Source organism: Solanum lycopersicum, chromosome 12 (genome assembly GCF_036512215.1).
Source record: "Solanum lycopersicum chromosome 12, SLM_r2.1".
NCBI lineage: Eukaryota > Viridiplantae > Streptophyta > Magnoliopsida > Solanales > Solanaceae > Solanum > Solanum lycopersicum.
Genome location: NC_090811.1, coordinates 3113681 through 3141214, shown reverse-complemented (window position 1 = coordinate 3141214; position 27534 = coordinate 3113681). Strand labels below are relative to the sequence as shown.

The 27534-nt window shown below is 34.1% G+C and overlaps 4 protein-coding genes and 1 pseudogene across 5 annotated transcripts; 1 reads left to right on the top strand and 4 right to left on the bottom strand.

The window, feature by feature from the left end:
* On the bottom strand, positions 1–3992 carry LOC101244161 (putative late blight resistance protein homolog R1B-16). 2 transcript variants are annotated; one of them, XM_019211305.3, is made up of 3 exons: positions 3823–3992; positions 538–3262; positions 1–160 (listed from the first exon to the last, which is right to left on the bottom strand). In XM_019211305.3, exons 2-3 carry the CDS (start codon positions 3248–3250, stop codon positions 120–122), a joined length of 2754 nt encoding a protein of 917 aa, XP_019066850.1. In that variant the 5' UTR covers positions 3251–3262; positions 3823–3992; the 3' UTR covers positions 1–119. The 2 variants fall into 2 exon arrangements, with proteins under 2 accessions (XP_019066850.1, XP_019066849.1); XM_019211304.3 differs by lacking the exon at positions 3823–3992 and having other exon boundaries at positions 538–3393.
* A 1105-nt stretch (positions 3993–5097) lies between these two features.
* LOC101257241 (protein BUNDLE SHEATH DEFECTIVE 2, chloroplastic) lies at positions 5098–8269 on the bottom strand. The gene is made up of 5 exons (XM_004251668.5): positions 8052–8269; positions 6772–6872; positions 6271–6334; positions 5455–5551; positions 5098–5341 (listed from the first exon to the last, which is right to left on the bottom strand). Exons 1-5 carry the CDS (start codon positions 8107–8109, stop codon positions 5263–5265), a joined length of 399 nt encoding a protein of 132 aa, XP_004251716.1. The 5' UTR covers positions 8110–8269; the 3' UTR covers positions 5098–5262.
* A 4338-nt stretch (positions 8270–12607) lies between these two features.
* On the bottom strand, positions 12608–15055 carry LOC101256947 (uncharacterized). Its single transcript, XM_004251667.4, has 2 exons — positions 14214–15055; positions 12608–13401 (listed from the first exon to the last, which is right to left on the bottom strand). Exons 1-2 carry the CDS (start codon positions 14811–14813, stop codon positions 13039–13041), a joined length of 963 nt encoding a protein of 320 aa, XP_004251715.1. The 5' UTR covers positions 14814–15055; the 3' UTR covers positions 12608–13038.
* A 1782-nt stretch (positions 15056–16837) lies between these two features.
* On the top strand, positions 16838–21892 carry LOC101243865 (polygalacturonase QRT2). Its single transcript, XM_004252024.5, has 11 exons — positions 16838–16865; positions 17134–17180; positions 17480–17617; positions 18723–18860; positions 19056–19226; positions 19367–19393; positions 19831–20038; positions 20132–20213; positions 20657–20765; positions 20954–21070; positions 21406–21892. Exons 2-11 carry the CDS (start codon positions 17151–17153, stop codon positions 21634–21636), a joined length of 1251 nt encoding a protein of 416 aa, XP_004252072.1. The 5' UTR covers positions 16838–16865; positions 17134–17150; the 3' UTR covers positions 21637–21892.
* A 750-nt stretch (positions 21893–22642) lies between these two features.
* On the bottom strand, positions 22643–25691 carry LOC101268844 (putative late blight resistance protein homolog R1A-10; annotated as a pseudogene).
* Positions 25692–27534: the final 1843 nt, after the last annotated feature.

Here is a 27534-nt window from a genome sequence, read left to right as displayed (position 1 = left end):
TTACTAAAACTTTAGTAATATAAATGATAAACTCCAATAATAACAGAGTAAGATAAACAAATTAAAAGTCTAAGAGTCTTCAATCCTTAGCTAACTCAGTCTTCATTCCTTAGCTAACATCAGTCTGAATCAGAATCACTTCCATTTAGTTCACATTCAGCTGTAGCAAAAAGAACATAAAGGGTCAACTATATGTTTGATACACGCAAAGTTGAATCGATTTTTTGATCATGTTTAGTATAGACGGAAGGGTCAAAAACACACTTTAAGTATCCGGTTTTTCAAAAATCATATCTGAACCATGAGGGGTGTGAGTTTCCTACCTGAACTATCATCAACTATCGATTGCTCCCGTTTCCTACTTGAATGATGGGGATGTTTCAGATAGGAAAAGGGAACAACAGATAGTTAAGATGTGTGTTCAGGTATGAAACTTGAAAAATGGGGATATATTTTAGGTGTGCTTTTGACCATCGAACTTTTTAATATATAAACTTCAAGATTATTTAAAGTTTCAAAGGCAATTATTGTACTAACCTAGATCGTTGTAAGAACGAACATCCACAGGTTTGCTTCCTAGGTATTCTTGCTCTTCTTGAATACGCACAGTAGAAGCCATGAGTTTTGCTTTACAGTTCTGTAACTCGATTAGCTGTAGTGAGTAAATATCTGCGAATTCAATGGGGATCTTCACCAAATGAAAGCAATGTTTGATCACTAGATGCTCAAGAGCAGGGAAATGATCATTTGTGGCTTTCCAACGTGTCAGATTTGTACCTTCAATTAGCAAAAACTTCAATCGCGGAAATCCTCCTTCAATTGGATGCCATTTTAGGCCACGACAAGCATTTGGTTTCAGCTTCAACACCTCAAGATTAGGCCATTGGCCTACGATGTTCAACTCCTCCCATGATAGACGAGTTCCAACCAGTTTTAACTTCTTCAACTTTGTTGGAAAATGTATTGCACTTGGTACGTAAACAGGCAACTTATGGAATCTTGAACTCCAGTGACTTACCTGATAACGATCAACTTTAATACTCAATGTTTCTAGATGATGCAGATCAACAAGATGACGGAGGTCCATATCTTCTTCGTGCACTCTATAGTCATAAACGTGCCCCCGAATGCATAATTTCTTAATGTTTTGAAACCTTGAAAGGATATTCTTAGTGCAGCAATAAGGGATCAAGCCCGAAACGGACTGTATGTTCGACCAAAACAAGTTCCTCTCTCCATCAATGGATGAACTTGGAGGATCTGGCAAATAAAAGTTCCTGAGTTTCAGGTGCCTTAGTTCTGTTGTTTCCCAGATTAGTTCCGGGAACTTTATAAATGAGCTAACTGGCCCTCGAACGATGAATGTTTGTAGATTCAACAATTTGCGAAGTCCTCGAGGTATGCCAAAAGAGTTACGAGTCGAAAAGGATAGATACCTCAACAAAAAGAGACCAAGTATCTGCAGGGGAAAACTTGAGAAGTTCATTGAATTCAAGTCCAAGACTCTGATTAAATTCAAATGACCAAGCTCTAAATTTGAGTTATTAATGAGAGAAGGTGCAGCAAACAGGAAAATCGATCGAATTCTTCTCAAGGGACTATTATCATCATCGGTAGGCGTCCTAATCAACCAGAAGCAATGTTTATGTGCAAGGGACCTATAACCATGCTCATTCTGAACAACACCAGTTTGTTGCCTTTCTTGTATGCTAATCCATCGATATCCCACTTGAGGAACGTATTCTGTTTTATCATTTCTGATAAACAAAAAGTTTTGGCTTTGTGCTTCTCTCAAGCATAACTCATGGACCAGATCATGAATCCTACATGTCTTGACATTTCTTCCATCTGCACTTCTTTGGCTAACTAAAACTAGACATCTATCCACGAGATCCTGCAAACGGTTTTTAGCCTCTTCTTCAAAGTCACCCTCCAGCTTCAAGAACCCCTCCGCAATCCATAATCTCACCAATCTCTTCACTGAAATTTCACTGTCTTCCGGAAATATTCCAAAATACAGAAGGCATGCTTTTAATTCATTAGGCAAGTAGTTGTAACTCAATCCGAGCACGCGTAGACATTGTTCATTAGGATCTTTCGTTACAAATGACTTAATATTCTCAGCAACATTCTCCCATTCTTCTTTTGTTCTCTTTGATTTGGAGAGAAGACCAGCAACCACGACAATCGTTAGTGGTAACCCTTGACATTTGCTTGCAATTTTCTCCCCTATGGTCTCTAGTTCAGGTGTGAAGCTTTCATTTGCAAACGCCTTGCTCTTTAAAAGGTTCCAACTCTCATCTGCGTTCATGAGATTCATCTTCAAATGAAGATTACTTGAGCTAGCATAAATAGCTACCTCAGTATGACGGGTAGTCAACAATATTCGACTTCCATTATTATCAATTGGAAAACATTGTCTTGTGTCATCCCATGCTTTATAGCACCATATGTCGTCTATGACAATAAGATACCTCCTACATTTCAATTTTTTCTGTAGTAGGTCTGCTAGCTCTGCCTCATCTCTGCTGTAGACTTTGTCATCGATATTGATAATCGATTGAAGAAGACTTAGAAGAATTTCTTTCACATTGTATTCTTTACATATAGTAGCCCAAGCACGAACATCAAAACGAGACTGAATCGAAGGATGGTTGAAGACTTGTTTTGCTAAAGTTGTCTTACCAATGCCACCCATCCCAACAATTGGGATGACTTTTAGTTCATCTTTAGAGCCTCCTCTGAGTTCTTCAAGCATCCTTTCCTTTTCCTTATCACGTCCCACCATATTGTTCGAAACATCCAGATTAGGTAACATTTCCGAGCTACTTGTATCTCGTAACAAGGACAACGTCGATGCTTGGTTACCTTTATGATGTTGAATCTTTTTCGACTCTTTTTGAACACAGTCAATGTCCTTTGCTACTCGTTGCAAGCTCTCACGAAGTTCCTCATGTGCTTTTCCTCTCTGCATTTCATCTTCTGTTATCATTGCTTCTCTTAGTCCAAATTCAATTTTGTCTTCCGCGACATTAGCAAATCCTTTTATCCGCGCTTCCAGCTCTGTCATTGCCATATGATTATGGATTTGTTTCTCAGAGTTCTTGAGAAATGCTTCTATAGAACTGACTTTTTTATGCAGCTCTATGATTTCTTCTCTGAGGTCAAAAGTAAGGGATAACATTGGCGAATCGGACGTCAACAGCAGTTCCATTGTTCTTATAAGAGATGCTATACTTGCATAGGCCATTGGACTTAAAAGCTGCAAGTTTATAGGAGGACAATAGTGTTAACATAACACGATTTGTGAAGTTGTGAAAAGAACAACAACAATAATATACACGGTGTAATCCTACAAAGTGAGGTCTAAGGAGAATAAAGGGTACGTAGATCCTAAAAAAAATTAGTGCTGCACCAACTATATTTTTGAAAGATCCGAGCAACATAGGTTAGTAACAAAGTGGATTGGTATCACTACCTCAGAAGAGGATTATACACAGCTACAAAAGTTCATTTTTTTCTTCTATTTTTTCAAGTTCAATCAAATAGCAAGAGCGGATCTAGAGTACAACCTACAAGTTCACGAAACAACATATGCAGTGTAGTCCCACAGGAGTGAAATCTGAGTAAGGTAGAGTGTATACAGATCTTACCTTTATCTCAGAAGTGAAATAGAGAGGTTGTTTCCAATAGACTCGCGACTCAATAACAAAAAATTTACCAATCAACCAAGTTAAACATTGTTGTATATTAACTTAAGATTATGTACGATAAACTTCAAATTCTGAATTTGCGAGAAAATAGATTGGAGATATGGCATACCTGTAATGACGAAAAGTTGAAATGTTGTCTGCAATAAAAATTACCTACTAAGTTTATATAAAGATGTAAAAACAAAACAGTTGACTTTATAGAGATATGGGATAACAAGAGTTGACTTTATAGAGAGAGGTGATAACTCCAATAATTCCACCTAGGGAAGTGTGTCAATCAAGAAATTAGAAACCAAATATAGAATATTACAAAAATTTATATATTATGTTTTGACAAAAACGTGTAACGCACGTTCCCAAAAACTAGTAGTATATGTAAAATTACTTTAAAATTTTCACTGAACGTTTAACAAAGGAATACATGTATTTACTCCATAGTACATGGCTCATTTAGCAAGAACAAAATGTAATATTTTAACTGAAACAACATAAACCAGTATAGCCCCATGTAGAGCGTACACAGACTTTACCCTTAACTCAAAGTTACAGAGATTGTTTCGATAGAATCTCGACTAAAAAAAAAACAGTTAGAGAAAATTACATCTCCTTGAAAGCCACATAATAATGCTAAAACATAGTAATGTAATGGAAAATTTAAAGTTTAAACAGTATCAACTATGATGAAATAAGCCTTCGACTTCAATCCTTCTGCTATTGAATTCCTTAGCTAATGTCGAAAGAAACACAAAAGGTACAATAACATACCCAGTGTTACCTCACAAGTGATGGACGCAAGGATAACAAGTTCAGTCAAACAACGTAACGTGTATAAGGTTACATAAGATAATACACATTGAAGAATAAGAAACTACGTGAACTCAGAGTAAACATGGTGTATCCAGTTGACATATAATACCCTTTCTAAAAACCTTTCACTTCTTCCAAAAGTTTCATTACTAATGGTTTCTATTGCTTTCAAAAGTTGTTCGCCGGTGGTGGAGAATGAGCACCGGAGAGAGATACAGCCGGATATCGGAGTTGCTCTCCGGCAGGACATCCTACGCCGGTGGAAGTGTACAGGTGTCACTCTCTCCATTGTTGAGTGTACATTTCTTCTTAAAAAAGTGACAATATACTCTACTCGTGAAATTACATCGAGTATGTTGTTGACAAATTAGAACGTTGGGAGGATGTTTCTTGCTTTAACTCTCATCCATGGCTGATATGACATTTTTAGGTGCATATTTGGTTATACAAATAGTCTTTACATGTGCTTGTTCTCAAAATGAAGCCCTTGTGCTTTTCTCGGCGTCAATGGCTACAGGTTCAACTGAACTCAGTACTTTTTACACGAATCATGAATAAATATATGTGACAGGGAAGGTAAAGTTTGAACAAATATCAAATTATGAAATCATAATTTCACAAGTACAATGACTTCAATACGGAGAATTATAGAAACTGAACTCATCAAGTTTAAATTCCGGATCTGCCTCTGAACCTGCCTCTACCTGCCTCCGAGTCTACTCGAGACCAGTGCATCTGAAGTCTACTCATCGAACGTACTCATAAATCCACCAAGAAATCCAGCACCATTGCAATCACCACACAATATATCTTTCTTACCTCTGCATTAAAACAAGTGCAAACATGAAAACATGGCATTGCAGCAATTTTGTTAACTTACTTAGGAACTGAATACCAATATGAAACCAAAAGGCACAAGTGATAGTACAAGTACCTGCACAGCCAACATAGTCCACCGGCTTTAAACCGTCCGTTGAAATGATCGACGGAGTTAACCCCAGCGCCTTTACATTGTGAGCACGCCACTGCACCTGAGAGCGATACAGTGTATAAGAAACAGAACATTGTGAACTAAATCCAAGTTGAAATTGGATTATTTCAGGTCTATGTAAGCATTATGAATGGATATCTACTTCTGATGAGTCGGAAATTTGGTATTATAACGAGTATAAGCAAGAAAAAGAACTGTAATAGCAAATATAAGCATGTAACACCATGGTGAAGAACCAGTAAGACTGCAGCATTAGCAGAAGTATTGGAACTAGACACTTTTCACTCAGACACACCGTAATTTTCACATAACTTTGATGAATAATTTTTGAGATAAGTTTGTAAAAGATGTGTACTCCGATTAAGCGGTCTACATCAAAAGGAAAACTACTACTACTTGATGCATATAATCATTTTAAGTAAAGAAATCCAAGCAAAAGAAACACTATGTTGATTAACATGTAACAGTTGTCTCACTAAGATCTAGTCAAAAATTAATCTCCGGAATATACCGCTCCCCTCATGAGAATTCATTGAACCTGTTTGCAACAGTTACATGCTAACTGATCATTGAATATCATTTCCATTGCTACAATGCAATGAGCATGAACAAAGCCACAATTACAATATGAAGAAATACTTTATTAGTCACTTGGTTTTCACAAATATATGAGCGTGTCTGTCGAGAGAAGTCCATTGAACCTTGTCATAAAAGACGAGTGAGAATTCAAAATCCACCAAATATGCATCAATCACTTACCATTTCCATCACACTTTTGACAGACTATGCTCTTTACTTTTGTTTCTTTATCACTGTCAGCGGCCTAAAAAAAAGAGTATAGTGTCAATCTCTGGAAAAATACAGCCAACTCAACGAAATAGAAGAAAATATGGTACAGTCAGATCATAAAAGAGGTGAAATGAAATTTCTGGAGCAAACTGAAGTTTCTATAGAACTCAAGTAAGCCCTTGTGATAACAGGTAGTATTAAGCTTAGGATTTTCATCTTTACGAACTTCCCTATTTGATTTATAACAAATTAGAAACGGCATAGAGATCCTTGTTGCGAATGAAATTATGCTGCTTGATCCCGTTTTACATAAAATAGAGTGATGAATTGAATATGATGATTGATGCAGATGCTACCACATATTATGTCAGATTTCCGTAAATCTTTACTTGGATGTAGCCATTGCTTATTGATTGAGCACATTTAATTGTTATTTTGCACTAATATCTATGCATGGAAGTCCAATATTACCTTCACTTCTACGACTCTTAAGTTACTCTTGGAGTTGAAGGTTACATCTTTGATCAATTGAATCTTTCTTCCAGCGCAATTCCCATTTCGATTAATTAAACCTGACAAGTATATAAAATCACAACTACATAAAAGGTTCTGAAAAGGATTGGATCTTTAATACCAAACACGTTTACATTTTACACAGAGTTGCAGACTCACAAACAAAAAATGACCCAAGAAAGCATGAAAAAGGCCTATGCAACAAGTAATTGACAAAATATATAACGACCCGTTAAGCAAAAATGCGGAAAAGAGTACAAGAATAAATAGAAACTGGAATTATAGCTGGTTTATTGACAGCATTAAAGGAAGCTAGAGGTGTGAAACATAAGAGAGTTTTCCGTTAAGAAATGAATTTCGTTGTTTCTAAAAAAGTTTTCAAATTAAAAATATCGAATCTTTTTTTGTTCCCATCCCCCACTTTGTGGAACAACACCGAGTATATTGTTGTTCACATCCGGTGTCATGTACCACTGTTTGGCCCGACTAAATCCTAATTCGCATCGGGAAGTCCCACTTTGAAAATAAAATGCTCCCTAACAAAGATGACTCCACACCTCGCGCTCGAACCCGAGAGGCCTCAAAACCTCTAAGTATGAAAGAACTCTTACCACTCCATGGCACCCCTTGTTGGTAAAAAAATTGAATTTTTAATACCAAACACATTATGTTCAAAATATAGTTGCAGACCCACAAACAAAACTCAACCAAGAAAACATGAAAAGCCATAGACATCAAGAATTGACAATAAAACATAGTTTCCACTAAGCAAAAGTACAGAAAAAATAGAACTTGGAAAATATATAAATGAAGCTAATTAGTTGTTTCTGAAAAGGTTCTCAATTCTCAAATTTGTTTTAAAAATTGAATCTTTTTTATTGGTTCTCACTAAGTCTTTCGGTATTCACATTGAAGCACGACTACTGGATTCATACTGCAAAGTCCCAAATTGGGTATAAAAGAGTTCCCTAACAAGAGTTACTTCATACCCCAAGCTCGAACCAAAACCTTCAATTAAGTACAACAGGGTGCTTATCCATGTTAGTAGAAAAAAAAATTGAATCTTTAATATCAAACATATAATGTTTGCAGACCCACAAACAAAATTGAACCAAGAAACCATAAAAAAGGCCTAAACATCAAGTAATTGACTAAAAACACAAACCCCCATAAACCAAAAAAGGCATAAAAATAAGCTCAAGAACAAAAAGAAATACACTATACATACATATATGTACCTGGTTTATTGAAAGAGTTCAATGAAGCTATAGGGGTGAAACACAGAGAATTTGCCATTAAAACAGTTGAATTTCACTTATTTTTTTTTGAATTTAATCAGAGAAAATTTGCCAAAATTGTGTTGGTTTTAACAAAAACATGTAACCTCAGGTTACTAGATAAGGCTCATTCATTTTTTTGGTTTCACCTTGTTCTAAATATCTAAATGGAAATGACTGATATAACCTTTATCCTAGTTGTATAAAATATCTAGCTCCGTCGTTCATTTTAGTTATCATGCTTACGACTTAGTGAAAATAGTTATTTCAAAATATTTCATATCGAACATATATTTGATAAATCGTCCGTCCTTCATTTTAGTTATCATGCTTACGACTTAATGAAAATAGTTATTTCAAAATATTTCATATCGAACATGTACCTGATAAATCGTCCTCTGAGTATAATTGAGTACAATTTTTTTTATATTTTGCTCTTGATAATAATTATTCTTAAAAAGCATTGTGATTACTAGAACATCTGTTATTTATTGAAGAGAGATTAAAATGAGAAATGTTTATTTAAAAGAGATTAACTTTTTAAATGTTTAAAGATAATAAATTAATAAAATGTGTGATAGCCAAAATAAATGCTTTTTTTTTCAAGGAGAGAGGGCAAATTAAAAAAATGTGACAAGTGGTTTAAAGGAAATAGGTTGTCATTTTAGAAGATTAAGATATATTAATAATTTTTTTCGTGGCTTAAATTATTTATCGTAATTTTTAAAAATTATTATTATAAATTGTTTAGCTATTTTGAAAAAATATACTATTATGGCTATGTATATTTTTCTTTTTATCTTAAGATTGTCAAAATCTTTCTTAATAAGAATAATATTTTAAAAAAAAAATATATATATGTAAAATAAACCGTCATTAATTTAAGATGAAAAGAGTATTTATTTTCACCAGGACAGTTGTATCTAAAGACACAAGTAAGGCTAAGATAGTCAAAACTCTTCTTAATTAATATTTTTAAAAACCGCGAAAATACGATAAATAATTTGAAATAAGAAAATATTTATTTTACGTTCATCTTTATTTAATATTTATGAAAAGAGATTAATATAATGAAAAGAAATAATAAAATAAATAAATATGATAAATTAATATAATAAAAAGAAATATTATATTATAAGTAATAAATAAGGATGCAACCTCTTCAATGGGAAAGGTCAGCCAAGAGGCAGATGCAACATTTTTTGGGTTCAACTGAGTTATATAATTTTCACAAGAAACATAAATATATATGTTTTTTTCAGATTAAGTATAATACTCTATTAAATACTAAAAATTAAGAAAAAGATCAACTTAATTTATAAGATTATAATTTCCTTCGTGCTAAACATACAGAGTCTGTTTGGTGAGCGAGATAAAAATAAATAGTCTTGAGATAAAATTTTGGTGTCTTGTTTGATTGTCGTGTTTAGAATAATTTATCCAGCCATTTATACCAAAAGCGCATTCAGGAGGGGGTTACGGGTCCAGGTGAAATCATGTATAGTAGTGTTATATTTTTAAAAAATATTTAAATATAAATATGTGAACCAATAGTTGAAGTATCATAACGTGCAATTATGATTGGGAACACCTCACGAGGTTAGAAATTTGAATATTTTATTTATCTCGTTTTATTTTCCTTCTACTCTTTATGTAGTTTGGATAGGTAAAAATAATTCTGAACCTATAATTTAAATCTTCAATTATTTTTAGTGATAAAAACTTAAACATGAAATCGATCAAATTTCTATCTTCGACCCTCCTTTTAGTAGTAACGAACCTATCATCTCAAAATATTAGATACACATCTAAATTTTATACTGTAGTAATGAGATAAGTTATCCCAAAATAATTAATTTTGAAATAACTTGTTCATGATCAAACGATTCGAACCCTTTATTGATTCATCTATTTTAACTAGTCTTAAGATAACACAAGTAAAACAGGTCTTACAGTTTTTTAGTGTTAGTCAAGTATAATCTCTTCAGGTATACTTGACTTTTTTAAAAAAAATTTCAACTTATAAAATTATACTGAATTGAATTTGTTATTGTACGAAACGATGAGCGTTTGTCATCAATAAAAGTGCACTTTTTCCCACTAACTTTTGCATGCATCTAAAAGTACTTCTTGGAACTTGAAGGTTGTCTTATTTGAGTCACAAGTGAGAACTCAAAAAGACAGTTTCTAGTGAATCTCATTAATGTATTTTGACTGATATTTACAAATAAAACATGAAGAAAAAAAAAAGTAATTGTATTCAGCTATGGTGAAGCAATGAAATTTTGGAACAAGTAATTTTCATGGTCAAAATCACAAGGCAAACATTTTTCCAAGACATTGTAAAAAAAAAAAGGTAATTCACTTAGATGTAATTTATCAATGTACATTCTCTTTCATGTTCTGTTTGTTTATTTATCTACCCTCGATAATCGAGAAATCTCATAAAGTCAGTTAACACACGATTTGAAACTCGATGGATGATTATTATATCCACCATTCAATCATTTTCAATATTAGACCCTTTTTTTTTAGTTCATGGCAGAGTTCTGTTGACGTACGTCTAACCTACATATCACGTGTCGCAAGTTAGCTACTTCTGGAGATGAACTGAAATATGAGATTCTAAGGTCTCATTGGAGTTGCATATAGAGTTAATATCCTCTTGATCAACTAAGTTTACATCTCTTTTGACATGCTAATCTGCCTATTGAGTGGATAATTACTCGGTATCTGTGCTGATGGGAGTTAGAAGGTACCTGGTGAATAAGTTGGAGTGTGCAAGCTAATCTAGACACCGCGTTAAAGGTTTTAGCTGTAAGTGGAAATGGCTAGGAGAAAGTAGCAAGAGTTCAATGTTGAGACATTATTGTAGACAAATTGAAGATTCTGCAGGTTACACACACAGGGCTGAACTAAACAGCTTCAAGATTCTGCTAACAGATTACTTCCTTTTTCATACATATGAGATGTATTAGTCCTTTATAAGCAAAAAGTGATCCAACATCTGTTGTAGTTTTCGTGACATATCAAAGTCAAGAGGACGAGGCTACTACCACTGAGGGGAAAGGGGAATGTCGATGACAATGAAGCCTTGACCTGAGATCATGAGGTTTCAAATTCAGCACCCAAAGATGTACAGACTTATGATACAGAGGCCATGATCGACTTTTTTGAGCACATTACCTCTCTAACGACTAAAAAATCTATCCCTGATAGTACGTGCTTACGGTGTTAACTTACACCAGTGGTTCAGGCACTTAATAGCACTTGAACAACTGCATTGCAAGATTCTGGGAAACGATCAACTGTTAGTATTGAGTTTTATAGCTTACCTCAAATTGTTTCAACCACGAGTTTTACCTTGAAACTTGTCAATTTTGTTCGTGGCTTCAGATAACCAAGTGCTGCACGAATCCATTCCCTGGACAAACATGTCTGTTCTTAATAATGAGGACAGAATCTTTGTTCTTACCTTCTAACACGCATCCTTGAGTTCCTTACAATGCTGTATTTTCTGTCTGTGCTCTATCCAACTAATGAGCTAGTAACTTACGAAAATGTAAAGACTCTTTAGCTTGGTAGATAGAGTTACCTGGTATTTGTGTTGGTGGGAGCCTGCGGAATTCATCGAAATTCGAGCAAGTAGGCTTGGACATCATGGTTCTCAAAAAATAATAATGTACAGGCTCCGTGTAGAAGTCTCAATCACACTGTCTTTCTTCCTCTTTTACAGACTGAACGTAGCCTATGTTGCTCAGACTCTTCAAAAATGTCATTGGGTGCACGTTGGATCCTTTAAAAACAATACATTTGCAGAGAATCCAACACGGGTACGGCAAGATTGGAGAATACAAGCAACATCAAATGTAACTGATAGTTCCACGTGACACAGTAGCCACTCATAATAGAGAAGTAAAGGTGAATTAATGTCACAAAGCAGATGGAGAAAAGCAATTAAGAGTTTAAGAGGCTTCACCTAACAACAAATTTGACCTCATTAAACAAACAAGTAAAAGTAGAAAAGATGCTATTAATGAAAGTTTATCTTGAAACACCAACTAATCAACTTTTTCTCAGGATCATTAATGTAATTTGACCTGCATACTTATGGAGCATCATTCACACAGTTTCAAAGAAGTCTGAAAACAGAAAAGGAGATAGTTGTTAGGAGGAAAGCTCCATGAAACCATGACATCATCCATACACGAAATTGAAGTCATTAACGGAATTACTCCATCCGTTTCATATTATTTGACCCCCATAAGAAAGCTTTAATTAGAGATTTACTATACTAAACTAACCTCGTTAATGATGCTTTCAAACTCTATATTTGACTACTAGTACTACTTTATGTAATTATTTAATACTAAAGGTAGTACGAGAATAAAAAGTAATGAAACTCTGGTAAAATGGACAAGTAAAATGGAACGGAGGGAGTATATTACGTGTACTTAATGATCAACAAGTTCACCAATGGAAACCAAGAGAACAACACAGATCAAAGCAACAACCTCTACAAAAAAAAATTATTATAAATAGCCTGTGCACACATTACATATGGGGTAACCAGAAAGCAAGAAGTGGGAGAAAACATCCTGCCACTGTCTAAAAAGTTATCAAACAGACAAATCAAATTTTCCTACCTTCTCTTTTCATCTCTGAATCACCCAACCACAAACCTATCAACAAAGTTAGCATTGTCATAATCCCCTCAACATGGTATCAGTCAGCCTTCCAATTCATACGAACTGAAAAAAGTAGAGCTCGACTTTGAACAACTGTCGCATCAGGTTTTGTTCTATACCAATCATTCTAAGCTTATAGCACCCAAAAAAACATGATAGTTGATTGTTTAAATCGGTGTATAGCAAATATTTTAAAATTTTTAAGAATTGATGCTCCTTCCAGAGTTGTAGCAGAAGATTATTTGTAGATGATAACCTTCTCAATCTGTTTTTGTGCAGTGTGCATCTGTACCATGTTGAGTGCAATGGTTGTAACCCACACTCTGTAGAAACTCCCGGATTTCCTTAGCACTGCTATTGCTGGCTTGCAACAATCGCTCATCTTCCTCGTAGATCAGGTAAGGTGCTTCACCTTTCTTCCTTGACAATAACTTTGATGCTCCCTTAAGTACATGATACTCCCAACCTTGAACATCTATCTTTATCAGTAGTACACGCTCCGTTTCTTGGATAACCTCATCAAGAGGAATAGTTTTTACTTGAACTTCAATCTCTTCATTTGACTTAAAAGCCAACTTGGCACCGGTGGCAGATACTGCACTATTGTCAAGTCTACCAACCAACTAGAAACAATACATGTACAGAAGAAATTTAGCGGGTAGCCAACAAAATAACAAATAACATAATAAATAAATCTGAACACAAGCCGTTATCTCTTGATTTTTTTGAACTTCCCTTTTCAAAGTCATTGAATGAGAGTGTCATTTATTTATCTCATTCAAAATCGTGTCATTTGAATTTTCATCTCTCACATAACTCCAAAATAGAAAGGAAAATACAAGTGCGGACAAGTAAATTGAGGAATGTTAATGGTAAAGGTCAAAACCTAGCTACATTATATCCAAGTTACAGGATTGCTATTTAGCAAATTAGTAATATTATCAAATATTTCGCATAAATAACCAAGCTAGAAACATAACTGCTAAACAAAAACCAAGAAAAACAGCATCATTCAAAATTTAATTTCGCATAGCTCTAAAATGATAAAGAACAATACAAACAACGAAAAAACTACTCATGATTTCATATAACTTAATCAATTCAGTCCAGTTAATCGATGATTGTTATCGCATAAAGGTCAGTTCTTTAACTATGATATGTCTGATATACACAAATTCTATTTAGCAAACTAGTTATACTATCAAAAAAAAACCAAAGACAAGCAAAAAACAGTCCAAGAAAAAAAGTAACGGAAGTACAAGAAACAACATATAATAACAAAAATAGCAATAGTAACAGAACGAAAACTAAAACAAAACGACACAATACAATACAAGAAACAACAGATAGTAATAGAAAACGAAGGACAAGTAACTACAAGATCAATAATATGAACTCGAAATACTTATATACACCAAATTGAATTGAAAACTACCTTGTGAAAGGTAATATTCCCATTATGATCAGAGACAGCTGCTTCATAAACCTCAACCAACTCTCCAACTCTATTAAAGTAAATACCTTCACAAATTTTCTGCAAATTCTCAAAAACAGGTTCAAAGGCCAAAACTTTAAACCCCATTACAGCAGCAGCAAAAGTAGCCATTCCTACATTAGCTCCAACATCCAAAAAAATCCCATTTTTACCCTTCATCTTTTCCAACAATTCTTGCAGAGTCACAGATATATCAGGCTTTCTAAAGGGTTTTCCTTTAAGTACCCTCTGAATATTCTTATGAGGTTTTTCAGGCAAATTCCCAAAATCTGAAAGTGAAAAAAGAAAAGGGTATTTCACACCTTCAACTACACTAGCTATAACAGGGTAAGCTTGAGGTGAATTGTAACAATCAAATGGCTTTATGGGGAGATTAAAGATTGGATTTTTAATAGATTTGAGGGGTTTTGGATTGTGGGGTTGGGTTTGTGATGTGAGATAGAGGAAAATAAGGAGGAGAAGAGAAGTGAAGAAAAAGAGAAGGAGATTCTTGGGGGTGAAGATCTTGATTTGTTGGTTTCTTCTCCATGAATTTGCCATGGAAAACTCACTTTTTTTTTGAAGAAATTTGAGAAAAAAGATTGGATCTTGAATTGAAGTGAAACTTTTAGAAGTGTGATTTGAACTTTGAACACTGTTGAAGAAGAAGAGGATTTAATGTGACAGTAAAATATTTCACTAAATATAATAGATTTTAATAATTTATATTTTATTAATGTTGCTAAATTGCTATAATAATAATGTATGATATATATAATTAATTATTTACATTTTATCACTTTAAAAATATTTAAATTACAGAATTTGCTATTATAATAATAATATCTTCCAATCTAAAAAGAAAATCATGTGGATACATTTGGCTCTTTTTGCAATGTGTATTGAGTTTGAAAATAAGTAAAATAAAACATCTATATATAAAAAATTAATAACTAAAATACATTCATTTTTACTGTTTTATAATTAGTTTTTAAAAAATAATTTACTGATTTGTTTTTTCTTATTCCTAGTTAATGTACAATAGAGTCGAAATTATTATAAGTTAATTGAAGTATAATGTTTGAATTAGAATTTATCAAAAAATGATATAAGATTTGATGGAGTAAATTATAACATCATCCAAACTTATAAATCAAAATTGATGTGTTTGTTGCACGTTAAAGAAAGTCGACTTTGAATTTCAACTATGAAAATTGAATTTTAAATTAGTAAATGATACTAGAGAAGCTTGGTAAAATTGACAGAAATAAAGATAGAGAGTTTAAAATTCAGAAAAATTAATTTCAATTTCTAATATATATATACATATATAATTTATTCAAAGTTCGATTTAGACAAGCCATATTTCTGAAAATTTCCTTCTACAAACAATATATCAAACTTTAGATAAAATTACAATTTTTATACGTGATTTTTTAATTTATTTTTTTTAATTGAAGTAGTCAAATTTAATTTATAAACTTATTAGTTTGCAACTTTAGTAAGGTCCAAAAGTTGTTAATTATGCACTTGGGCCAAACTTATATGGCCCAAGATCCAACAAATATAAAAAACTCGGCCCACATTGGTGTTAGCCCATAATCCAATAATGCAAAGCCCATGAATCCACATTATACCTTAATGGGCCCAGCCCAAAATAAATATCAATTTAAAGACCAGCCACGTGGAGACAAATCCATAAAGAAAAGTGACTATATGAGTATTAATATTAATAATATTAAAATTTGACAGTTTTTTTTTAATGAATCGTAGTGTTCTAACTAACTTATTTATAAGTATATCGATTAATTTTATAAAATACTTTTCATTTCTGATTACACAAACGATATTAAGTAACTTTATTTATCAGTACTAAAAAAGATGAGAATCATTTAATTTTTTTTGTTTGTGCTAGATTTAAATCAATCAATTTCATTGATGAAAAGATTGATTAAAAATGACAAAACTTAAAAGGGGATTAAAGGAGTTTAATAAAATAATATTAGTAGGAAAACATTTTTAAACCTTTGAAGGAACAATTGCTCACCATACAAGTCTAAGCCATTTAAAAATTAAACAAAAATTTTTATTTACCTCCTCAATGTCCAATCACAACCCTCCATAGTATATAATAATGCATTAATAAAAATAAATACATTTTTAAAAAAATAAAATGAAATGATTGTGCTTTTTTGCACCTCTTTCTAATTTAATTACTTTGAAATTACTAGTTAAGTTTAATAGATAGTCAACATTACATTATAAACTATTTTAGATCGTTTTAACTTATGACAAAATTTATAATTTAGACGTATGAAATTTGTACATTTTTTGGATGAGTATTATAATCCTCATTAAATTTTCCATTTTTTTTCTTCAACTTATAAATAAAGTGTTGGCTTTGCATTCTTAGAATGGCAAATTTTAACTAAAAATCAAACTTAATTTGTACTCCATTTCTGACATATATTCTTATCTTAAATTGTTATAAAAATTGTCAACTTGTTATGTTGCTTTGTTTTCAATCTTTTCCCACAATGGCAAAATTCCCATTTATAAAATTTTTTTAAAAAAATATTCATTCTAAGATCATATCTTAGCACATTTGCCATTGTAAGTTGTGTATATGTATCTTCAAAACACTAATAAAAATTTTCGATAATCTGACAGATATTGTTATTTAGCTGTAAAAAGATCATTACTAATTCCATTTTTATTATTATTAGTGTTTATTTTCACATAATACGTCTAAAGAATCAATACCTTTTTCCAAGATTATACTCATTACTACAATTTTTATTTTTATTTTGAGAAATGCAACTTCTTTTTTTTTTCTTTTTTTCAAGAACTAATGTTATAATTATTTTTGGATATGGCACAGATAATTAACAATTTCCAATGTGTTCCTCTATCTCTTCATATACTATGGTAAGAATTCTTGAAGCTCATTTATCATCCTATTTATTCGATTTTATGTTCAGCATTACTGGTAAAATTATTGTCACGTGACTAAGAGGTCACTGGGTTAAGCTGTGAAAACAATATAAACGCCTCTTGCAGAAATGCAGGATAAGGTTGTGTTCAATAAGTCTTTGCGTTCTGGCCCTTCTTTGGACCTGACACATGGTGGAAGCTTAGTGCACTGAACTGTCTTACCCTCTCGTTTATTAAATAACCATTTAGAATCAAAATAACAATAATAATCTTTTTTTTTTGTTTGTTTGTAGAAAAATTTGGTTTTCTTGTTCATTTTAATTGGCTTGTCAAATTCAAGAATATATAGTGCAAGTATATATGGATATCCAGGAAGTTTTAATGTCCTGGATTATGGAGCTGCTGCTGATGGCATAACTGATGATTCTCAAGTAAGTTAACTGTTATATATTTGTTCCTTCCTTTATTTGTCCCGATTGATCCAGATTCACATCGCATAAGGCTTATTAAAAGAGGAAGTGTTCCTGGTTGGTGTCCCACCAGTGGCGTACACAGAATATTTAGTGAGCGGTATCGATGTTTGAAAATTAATAAATAGTAAATAATTGATATAATATCATTATATAAATAAAAATGATTTAAAACGTAAGTCAAGTAAACTACTAAATTTTCCTCAATGAGTTTTCATATTTTGAAGTGTATTCATAATAGTCTCAATGGATATAATCCTAAGTACTAAATATTCTAGTGTAATTAGTTTATTTTACCTAATTTGACGATAAATAAGAGGTTGAAGGTTCGAATCCCTATAATATTAATTTTTTTTCCTGAAAATGTCTCAAAAATAATAAAAAAAAATTCGGCCTTACTGGGACTCAAACTTGAGCATCGCCTGAGGAAGAAATTCAACCAAGTAGGTCGGTCGACACCCCATGATGTAGGGTGGGTCCGCCCCTGTGTTGCACCAAGTGTCTGGTACCTATATTGTGGCCCCCACTAATCTAGATTCACACCGGATATATAAGACTTATTGAAAGAGAAAGTGCTCATGATACCTATATTGTGGCCCCCACTAATCTAAATTCGTGTTGCATAAGGTCTACAAAATGGAAAACACTCTCGGTTGTGGGCCCCGACTAGTCCGAGCTATTGCCATAACCCATGGAATGGAAAAGGCAAATAAAATATTTGCATATTTTCGTTAATTCATGAACATGATCTATAATGTCTATTAAAGGGGAAATTATAACACTCTTGGTTGTTCCCCAGTTAGTATGCAATAGCTCCATTGGATCCTGACTAATCTGGATTTGCATGAATCACCCCTAGTTCTAATGTTCACTAACGGCATTGAGGCCCCGGCCTATCTAAGGGCGAAACTTCTCCCTACAATGATTATCTTTTTTCATACACAGACCTTGAATCCAAGACCTTCGATCAATTCTTCTTGTTTGTATTCCTTCATTTTCCACTAAATATCAAATATATTTTATTTTTTTTGCTCTAGAAATTAAGGAATTAATTTTTTTTTTCCAGGCATTACTTAATACATGGAATGATGCATGTTCATCCTCAGCTGGATATCCTCAAGTGATTATTCCTCCAAATATGATATTTTTACTTAGCCCTATGACACTCATAGGCCCCTGCAATTCACAGAACATCTATTTTGTGGTATGAAAAAAAAACAAACATAAACCACTCTTTAATATTCCTAACAGTTTAATTTCTATACACTGACGGTTAAAAATAACCAGATTACTTAAAATAGACAACTCACTACAACAAACTAGTCAGTGTATATAAGTTAAATCGTATTTGAAAAATGTTTGCCCAAGTGAACTATGTGAATTTTCGTGGCTCTTGTAGGTGTCCGGTAGTCTTGTTTCACCGAGCTCACCAAGTGTATGGACCGGGCAAGACTCGAGTCAATGGCTAGCTTTCAGAAATGTTAGCGGTCTAGTTGTTGGTGGCTCAGGAACCATTGATGGTCAAGGCAAAAAATGGTGGGATCAATCATGTAGATACCACCCTGAACTGGTATGTCATAGATGCACTAACTTTCTTTCTCGATAATTGTAGTGTCTGGATCAGCTTGTGTGCACCAGTACATAAACGAATATTAGTTCTATTATATGGTCTTTGACATGGATTGATTATTTTTTTTTCCAACTTTTCAGGATGGATGCACAAAATTAGCTCCAACTGTAAGTACTTCTTGACAATAAGTCGATTTTACATGAAAAATGTTTTTCGGTGTTTGGTTGCTGAGTGAAAAATATTTTCCGATATAAAGATAAATAATGATATATATTAGCACATCAAAGAATGTTTTGCGTTCTAAATGACTTCTGTCATACCAAAAACCTATGTTGCTCAGACGTTTCAAAAATGTTACCAAGTGCATGTCTGATCTTCCAAAATCTTCCAAAATAATGTAAAGATCTGACAAGATCGCGACAACATTGTTTGTTAGAGTCCGAGTAACATGGCTATGAAAGAATTTAAAGAGAAGGTAAAGAAAATTGTTAACGAGTAACAAGTTAACTTAAATTTTTTCACTTCTTATTGCAACAACTACGTTTCAGTCCCAAACAAGTTGGAGTCTGCTATATGAATCCTTGTTTCTACGCTTGTTCCACAGGCGTTGAAGTTCATTTTTTGCAGTCAGAGTTCGATCAGTAACATGTACTTTGCAAACAGCGCGCAAACTCATATACTTATAGAGAGATGCAATGGTTTCAATGTCAACAATGTAATGATTCAATCTCCAGGAAATAGTCCAAATACTGATGGAATTCACATTCAAGCTTCTCAAAATGTGGCCATTACAAATTCTAAAATTAGTAGTGGTAATCTTCACTTATCAATTTTTTTTTTATTTTTCTTGTGTTATACTTTAATTTTGTCATGTTTTTGACTTGATTTAGCTTTGTGATTTACAGGAGATGATTGCATTTCAATTGGAGATTATTCTTCTAATGTCCAAATATACAACATTCAATGTGGACCAGGTCATGGTATAAGGTTGTCTTTACTTTATCCTGTATCCGCAATCCACTGGCCAGACTAATTTAGATTCGTGCTGGTAGGTTAACTTTGTGTGTGTGTGTGGTGGTGGGGGGGGGGGGGTGTTGAGAACTCTTTACCCGTTAGTTCTATATTCTGGGCTCGAACTAGAGACCTTTGGCTAAGGACGGACAGATGAGTGATCTTAGTAAGTTAAAATAGGAGTAGAATCCATTATTGCGCTACGTTGCTCAGACTCTCCAAATTGTTGCCACACCTGTGTTGAATCCTCCAAAATGCACTATTCGTGGAGGATCTAATACACATCCATCAGCATTTTTGAAGAGTCTTAGCAACATAACTCTCGAAATATGCACTGTGCCACATAAACTGGGACAGAGGGAGTAGTATGTTTTAACTTCTTAACACTAATGAAATATTTTTACTCTGCTTGTATTCAGTATTGGAAGCTTAGGAAAAGGAGGTCATTCTGCTCAAGTATCGAACATTCATGTGAACAATGTTTTCTTCTATGGAACTACTAACGGAGCTCGTATCAAGACATGGCAGGTATATAAATCAGACTTAGCGTATGAAATAATTGAACTCAACAGCAGAACAATACTTTTGAAACATCAAACATGATCATTTCACTATGTATCTATATTACCTGTCGATAATGCTGGATTCAGTTGACTGTATATATGCTCCATCCGCCTCTGGCTATTAACTTCTTACTAATGTCATGATGTGAATAGGTTGGCAGAGGCTTTGTCCGAGATGTCACGTTTGAGAATCTTCAATTCAACTCTGTGAAGAACCCCATCATAATTGACCAGCATTACTGTGATGTTCGAGGGGCTTGCAAGGAAACGGTAAACACAGCTTGAATTCCGTATTCAACTCTTCAGAAATGCTGACGGAAATACATTATCAATACTGTTTCAGACACAACTAGTACATTTTCCAAAATCACAGTTACTCAGACATCTTTTCCCTTAGGCAAAATCCGTGTCGGATCCTCCAAATATAGTGCAGTTTTAGAGGATCCGATACGGATGCAACAACATTTTGAAGAGTCTGAGTAACATAGATAAAAACTTACTTATGTTTACACCAAATCAATAAATGTATGACACGTATCATGTAGCAGTAAGTATCTTTCTGTTCTGTTGATGAATCAACTGTATCATTAACATTTTCATGATAGGGAACTGGAGTGCAAATCAGCAATGTTGTTTACCAGAACATATACGGAACGTCGATCACGGATGTCGCGATAAATTTAAACTGCAGCATGTCTGTGCCATGTACAGATATAACAATGCAGCTTATACAACTAACACCAGCAACACCAGGAAAACAAGTTAAAGCTTATTGTAAGAATGCTAGTGGACAAGAATATGGAATCGAACCCGGTCCTTGTCTCTCTGGAATTTGAGATTTTACTTCTCTCAGAATTCATTGTTGTGTGCATAACCTGAAAAGGAGAAGAAAAGTGAAACAAAATGAAGAAACTTGTTAGTGTTATAGTATAGTATATATGGTCAAGATCCATTCAAACATACTAACTATTGTATATCGCAATTTTTTGTTTGGTCTTGATTATAAGCTTGGACATGTGATTGGTAATTGTCGTCTCTATTGTAACATTTGGATATTCGATGGAAAAAGATAGACTTGCAAGTGGTTATCGATATGATTGTGCACAGTTTTTAACATAATTTATCTGAATGGTAGTGATTTCTGCAAAATCATGAGGGATTGAGCCTAAACACCAGCAATGTACAAGAAATAGTTGTTCAAGGCAAGGGAAGTAGTCACTCGTGGCTCTCCAATACCGTCTTCATGTTCAGCTGCAACAACTTCAAGTGAGGAAATCCTTCTTCGACTACTTCCTACTCATCTCCTTCGTAGACATTCTATGATAGTTTAAGGGACTCGAGTTTAGGCAATTTACCAAACACTCTAACTGAAACCTTGACTTGATCTCAACTGACAACTAAACACTCCAACTCATCCCTATTGTGTCTCATGGACACCTCATGTTGACGTGACACATAAATATTACTTCTTGCCTTCTGCAATAGCACTCAAAACTCTAACAGTTCATATCTAGACACCTTAACTTAGTCTACAAATAGACGCTCCAACTCGTCCCTATTTGCATCTCAAGGACATGATCAAATGCTGACATGACACATAAGTATTGGTGTGTAGATGATTATTCTGTAAAATGGAGTGTTCAACTGACATAGTAGAAACAAGTTGAGGTTTCTAGACGTGCATACTCAAATTAAAGATCAAATGTTTACTTGCCAACTGACCAAGTTTAAGTGTCTATTTATATATTATGACAATGTAAAATCAACAATCTGGAGTATTTACAAAACTCTGACAAACGGCTATACTGAAGATCATATACAATCAACTTACAGGCCATTTGCACTCACACATTTGGCTTCACTAACTTCTATTTGTCTGTTTGCTTACAAACTCCAACAACCAGACCTAACAGTGGGAGTTTTTGAAACAGCAAATTTGTAATCTTAACTCGCGATAATCGACTCTTTTTATGTTGTGAACGTATAAAATCTCCTGAAAAAAAAGAAGATATATTAGATTTCTCATAATTAAGGAAACAAGAGAACATAATTATCCTACTATCTAAGTTGCTATAATATGTATGTACAGCAAACAAGCATTAGCCTTAGATCTTAAGGATTAAGATGTCTAACCAAGTCCCGCGAGTATAGACCTTAATAGAATCTCCATAGTTGTCTTCATTGTCCTGTTGAATTTGCCTGGCTGAATACTCGAGAGATTGAAAACCACAGGTTATATCAATTAGAGCAAGTGTTGTTATATCTGCAAATTCTTGAGGGATTGAGTCTAACTCAGAGCAATCATCAAGAAATAGTTGTTCAAGGCACGGAAACTGATCACTACTGGCTCTCCAGTACTCAATATTTGTACTACACAGTAGCAAAAACTTCAAATGAGGAAAACCTTCATCAGCTACTTCCCACTCCTTGCCGCTGAAGGAATGATCTATTACTTGAAGGTACTCGAGTTTGGGCAATTTACCAACAACGCTCAAATCCTTCCATGGCATGATTAAATGTCCTTTAAGAGTTAAACTCTTAATGTTTTGTGGAAAAGCATCCGGAGGAGGTAGAAGAAAAGGAGGAACATCAGCTGCCGCTGTATTGCTGTTCAGAGACCAATATTCATTACTATTTATAGGAGTAAGAATGAAAATGAAAACCAATTCCTCGGGCTGATCTAAGTAGCGAAAATCATACAGCTCCCTGCAAGTATGAAAGTCTTCTCAGACGCCACCTAAGTGCAACTTCATTAAGTTGGGAAATAGACTAAAGAAAGATGGAGTACAATACCGAGGATTCCATCCAGAGAGAAATTTCAAATTTTTCAAAGCCGGACCATTCTGTCTAGGTTAGGGATTTTGCAAGTAATTCCAGGGACAATAGAAAGATCTCAGCTGCGGAAGCATTAAAATAGACGATGGTAATTTGAAAGGATAGAATTGGTCCGACAATGAGGTGGAAGGTGTAGTATAAAAGTTTGCAGATAACATAGGCTAGATATCGATGGAGGTATGTCTAGTTGTGATAAATCGAACTCTACTTCGGGATATAAAGAGCATTCTATTATGGGATTAAGACACAAAGCTAGGTATCTCAAGTGAATTAAACAAAGTATTTCACTGGGAAAATATGCACATCGAAATGAAGCAAGATTTAGTACTCTTACTAGCTTGAAAGTTAACTCTGGCACGAAGCATCTGAATGTACCAAACATAACAGAATGAGCCTCACTATTACTACAGCTAAACAATTCTTCCTCATTTTTGATAATGATCCCACCTCGACTCTTGCAGGAATACTGCATGGACTGCGGACATAGATTTTGATCAATCTTTCCTCCGGTAACATTTATTTTTTGAGCTTTCCTCAAGCAGAGTTCATGAATCATATCGTGCATTATACAACTCATGATTCTTCCATCAACACGTATATAAAACCGTGGAGATTAAACATCTATCAGCAAGTTCTTTTAGACATTTTTCCGCCACCTCTTCTGTGCTTTTCATCTCTTCTACCTTCAAAAAGCCCTCTACAACGCATAACTCCACAAGTTTATCTGCATAAATCAGGTTATCCTTCGAGAAAATTGCAAAATATAGAAAGCATGGTTTAGGTGACAAGGCAAATGATGGAAACTCAATGCCAACACCTCCATGCATTGGGATTCAACATCTGTGCTTACCAATGAACTTACATTCTCAGAAACACTTTGTCATTCATCCAATGTTTTACCGATTTTGGAGAGAAGTCCAGCGATCACAACAATTGCTAGAGGCAAACCTCCTCATTTTGAAGCAATTTCTTTCCCAATTTTTTCAAATTCAGGACGAAAACAATCTATCACAAAAACCTTTTCATACAATAAACTCCAACTTTCGTCAAGATTCATGAGGCGCATGTGATTAGGAGGCTTACCTGAGCTAGCATATTCAGCCACTTTCACATTCCGAGTAGTCAAGAGTATTCGACTTCCATTATCACAGTCTGGAAAACATAGTTGTATATCATCCCAAGCTCCAGTAGTCCATATGTCATCAATGACTACCAAGTATCTCTTGGTTTTAAGATTTTTTGCAGTTAATCTGCTAGTTGGTCATCAGGTTCATCACTTTTCCTAGAAAGAAGGCTTAAGAGTACATTTCTCACACAATACTCTTGCGAAACAATAGCTTTTGCACGAATGTCAAAACGAGACATAATGCGTTGATCGCTGTAAAGTTTTGTAGACAAAGTTGTCTTCCCAATGCCTCCCATACTGACAATCGAGACTACTTCTAGTTCCCTCTCTCTGCTATCAAGTTGATCCAGCATCATCCTGCAATGCATTTTCATGGCCAACCATTACATTCTTAAACTCTTAAGTCATATTGAGATGTACTAGCAAAAGTCAATTTTTTTGCTTTTAGACTTCTTCTTTCTGTGTACATGTTCTGCATCTCCATCCACTTGTTCATCATTGAATCGATACGTCCCACTGCTCGTTTCAAGGAAAAATAAAGTATCCAAGGAGCTATTTTTCGTGAAATCAGGTTTCTGTCATTTCTTGATTCTGAGTCAACCATATCTTCTGCACTGTATGCTAGTTCCGCGATTTCAGCTTCTAAGCTTGTTAGTGCATCAAGATCACCTGTTATATAGCAGGATTTCTCCAGAATCCCTCTTAAAGATTCGAGCTTTTCATAGAACGGATGCAAATCGCGTCCAGTAAGTTGCATTGATTGATGTATGGTTCTCATTAGACATGTAATAGCAGCATAAGACATACCTCTTAATTTCTGCACAAAGAAGAAGGCACAATATCTCTCAGTATGAATTGTCACTATTTGTGTAATTTCTCAATTCACAAAAAGCAAAAAATTCAAACTTCCATCACATTTCCAACTAGGTCCACAAGAAGTTAGTTTCACACTTAATAATTTCAATAGTCAAAATAAAATTTACAAATGAAATCCCATGTGAAGCATGATAATTCTTCTTTCTTGTATTCCCTCCGTCTCATTTTATGTGAAAACAACTAAAGTGGTGATGCTAGTTTCACGCGTCTTTTTTTTTTCTTTATCGAGACAACTACAAGTACAACAAACAAAAAGAATCAAAGAGAATGGCTTTAACTTTTTCCATTTTCAACATCTTCTATTTAGTTTGTCTCCAACATTGATTTTCTTTAATAGTAAGCAGAGCAAAATTAGGGGGAAGTTAGAAGAATGTAGACTTTCATTCATTTGTTGTTTTATTTTCTGCATTGTCCATCAAATCAGCACAATAGTTGTCTGGTTATTCACACAACAAAGCACTATTGCTGCGGAAAAAAGCCGTTACCTACCCCATCATTTTTACACATAAGAGATCTGAAAAACGTATATTATTCTATTCAAATTGTAAGTGAGCAAGAGATCTCATTTCCTTAAAAAAAAAAATAAGTAATATAATAGACATTTTGAACAATTAATATGGAAAAATTAATACAAGAACAGTAAAAGTAAACTATATAGTCACACAAAAAATATGTTTTAGTAATTAACCCTTAACATTGTCCTGTTCATCATCATCATCCTCATCTTCTTCTTCATCGTCATCGTCATCATCATCATCAAAAAAGCTAGCAACAGAAGAGGAGAAATGAAAATGTTACACTTGCCAAAATTAAGGATGGCCCTTTAACTTGGCCTCAATTAGCACCAATGTATGTCTTACGTGGCTTAATACACGTAGGACGCAAATTGCCACGTAGGACACTACATAGGATGCGTATGTCTACTTGTTCAACTTTATACAAGTTCAAGTAGCTACTTGTGCACATCGAGACTGTTGGATATATTAATTCTTTCCAAACCAAATAAAAAGAATCTAATACAAGGCATAGCACTAACAATATATAGTTTGGAAGCACAAATACAAGAAACAATTATAAGAAGTAAATCAAGGAAGATGTCTTACGAACCATCACGGATATAGACTTCAATAGAACCTCCATAGCTGTCTTCAATGTCTTGTTGAATTTGCTTGGCAGATTTCACAACAGCTTGTGCACAGATGTTTATATCAATTAGAGCAAGTGTGGTTATATCAGCAAATTCTTGGGGGATTGTGTCCAACTTCCAGCAACCTTGAAGAATCAGTCGTTCAAGGCAGGGAAAGTGATCGCTACTGGCTCTCCTCCAGCAACTTGTTTGAGCATCATCTCGAGTTCATTTTCATGGCCAAACATTATATTCTCGGGCTTCTCTACAGCATGTTCAGGTATACTAGCTGCTAGAGAAAACTTTCGTGCTTTCAAATATTTGAGTTTACTGTACCAGTTCCATATTTCCAATCACTGCATCATGAGGGAATCAACGCGTTCTACCTCTTGTTCGGAGGAACAACAAAGTTCCTAGAAAGCTCTTGCTTATTCCTTTGCCTTTTGTGCAAAAAGAACATTTCTTGATTTCGAGTCATAATTAAGTTATTTTCTAAAGACGACTACAAAGTTTGAACCAAAATTATATGGTTTTGCTGAACCTGATCCTATACTCTAGCTCCACCCCTAATTGTTGGTGTTCGCCGTAGTCAAGTAGGAACTGCTGAGTGAAATTCACATCTAAATCTTGAGAGAGACAAGGATCAGGTTCAATGCCATTGGCGTCCCTACAATAACCAGTGTCACAAAGGCGGAGCTAGCGAATAATATACGAGTTTGATTGTGAACTCAGTTACTATTGTGTAGTTAACTTGAGATCGTTTTAAGAACC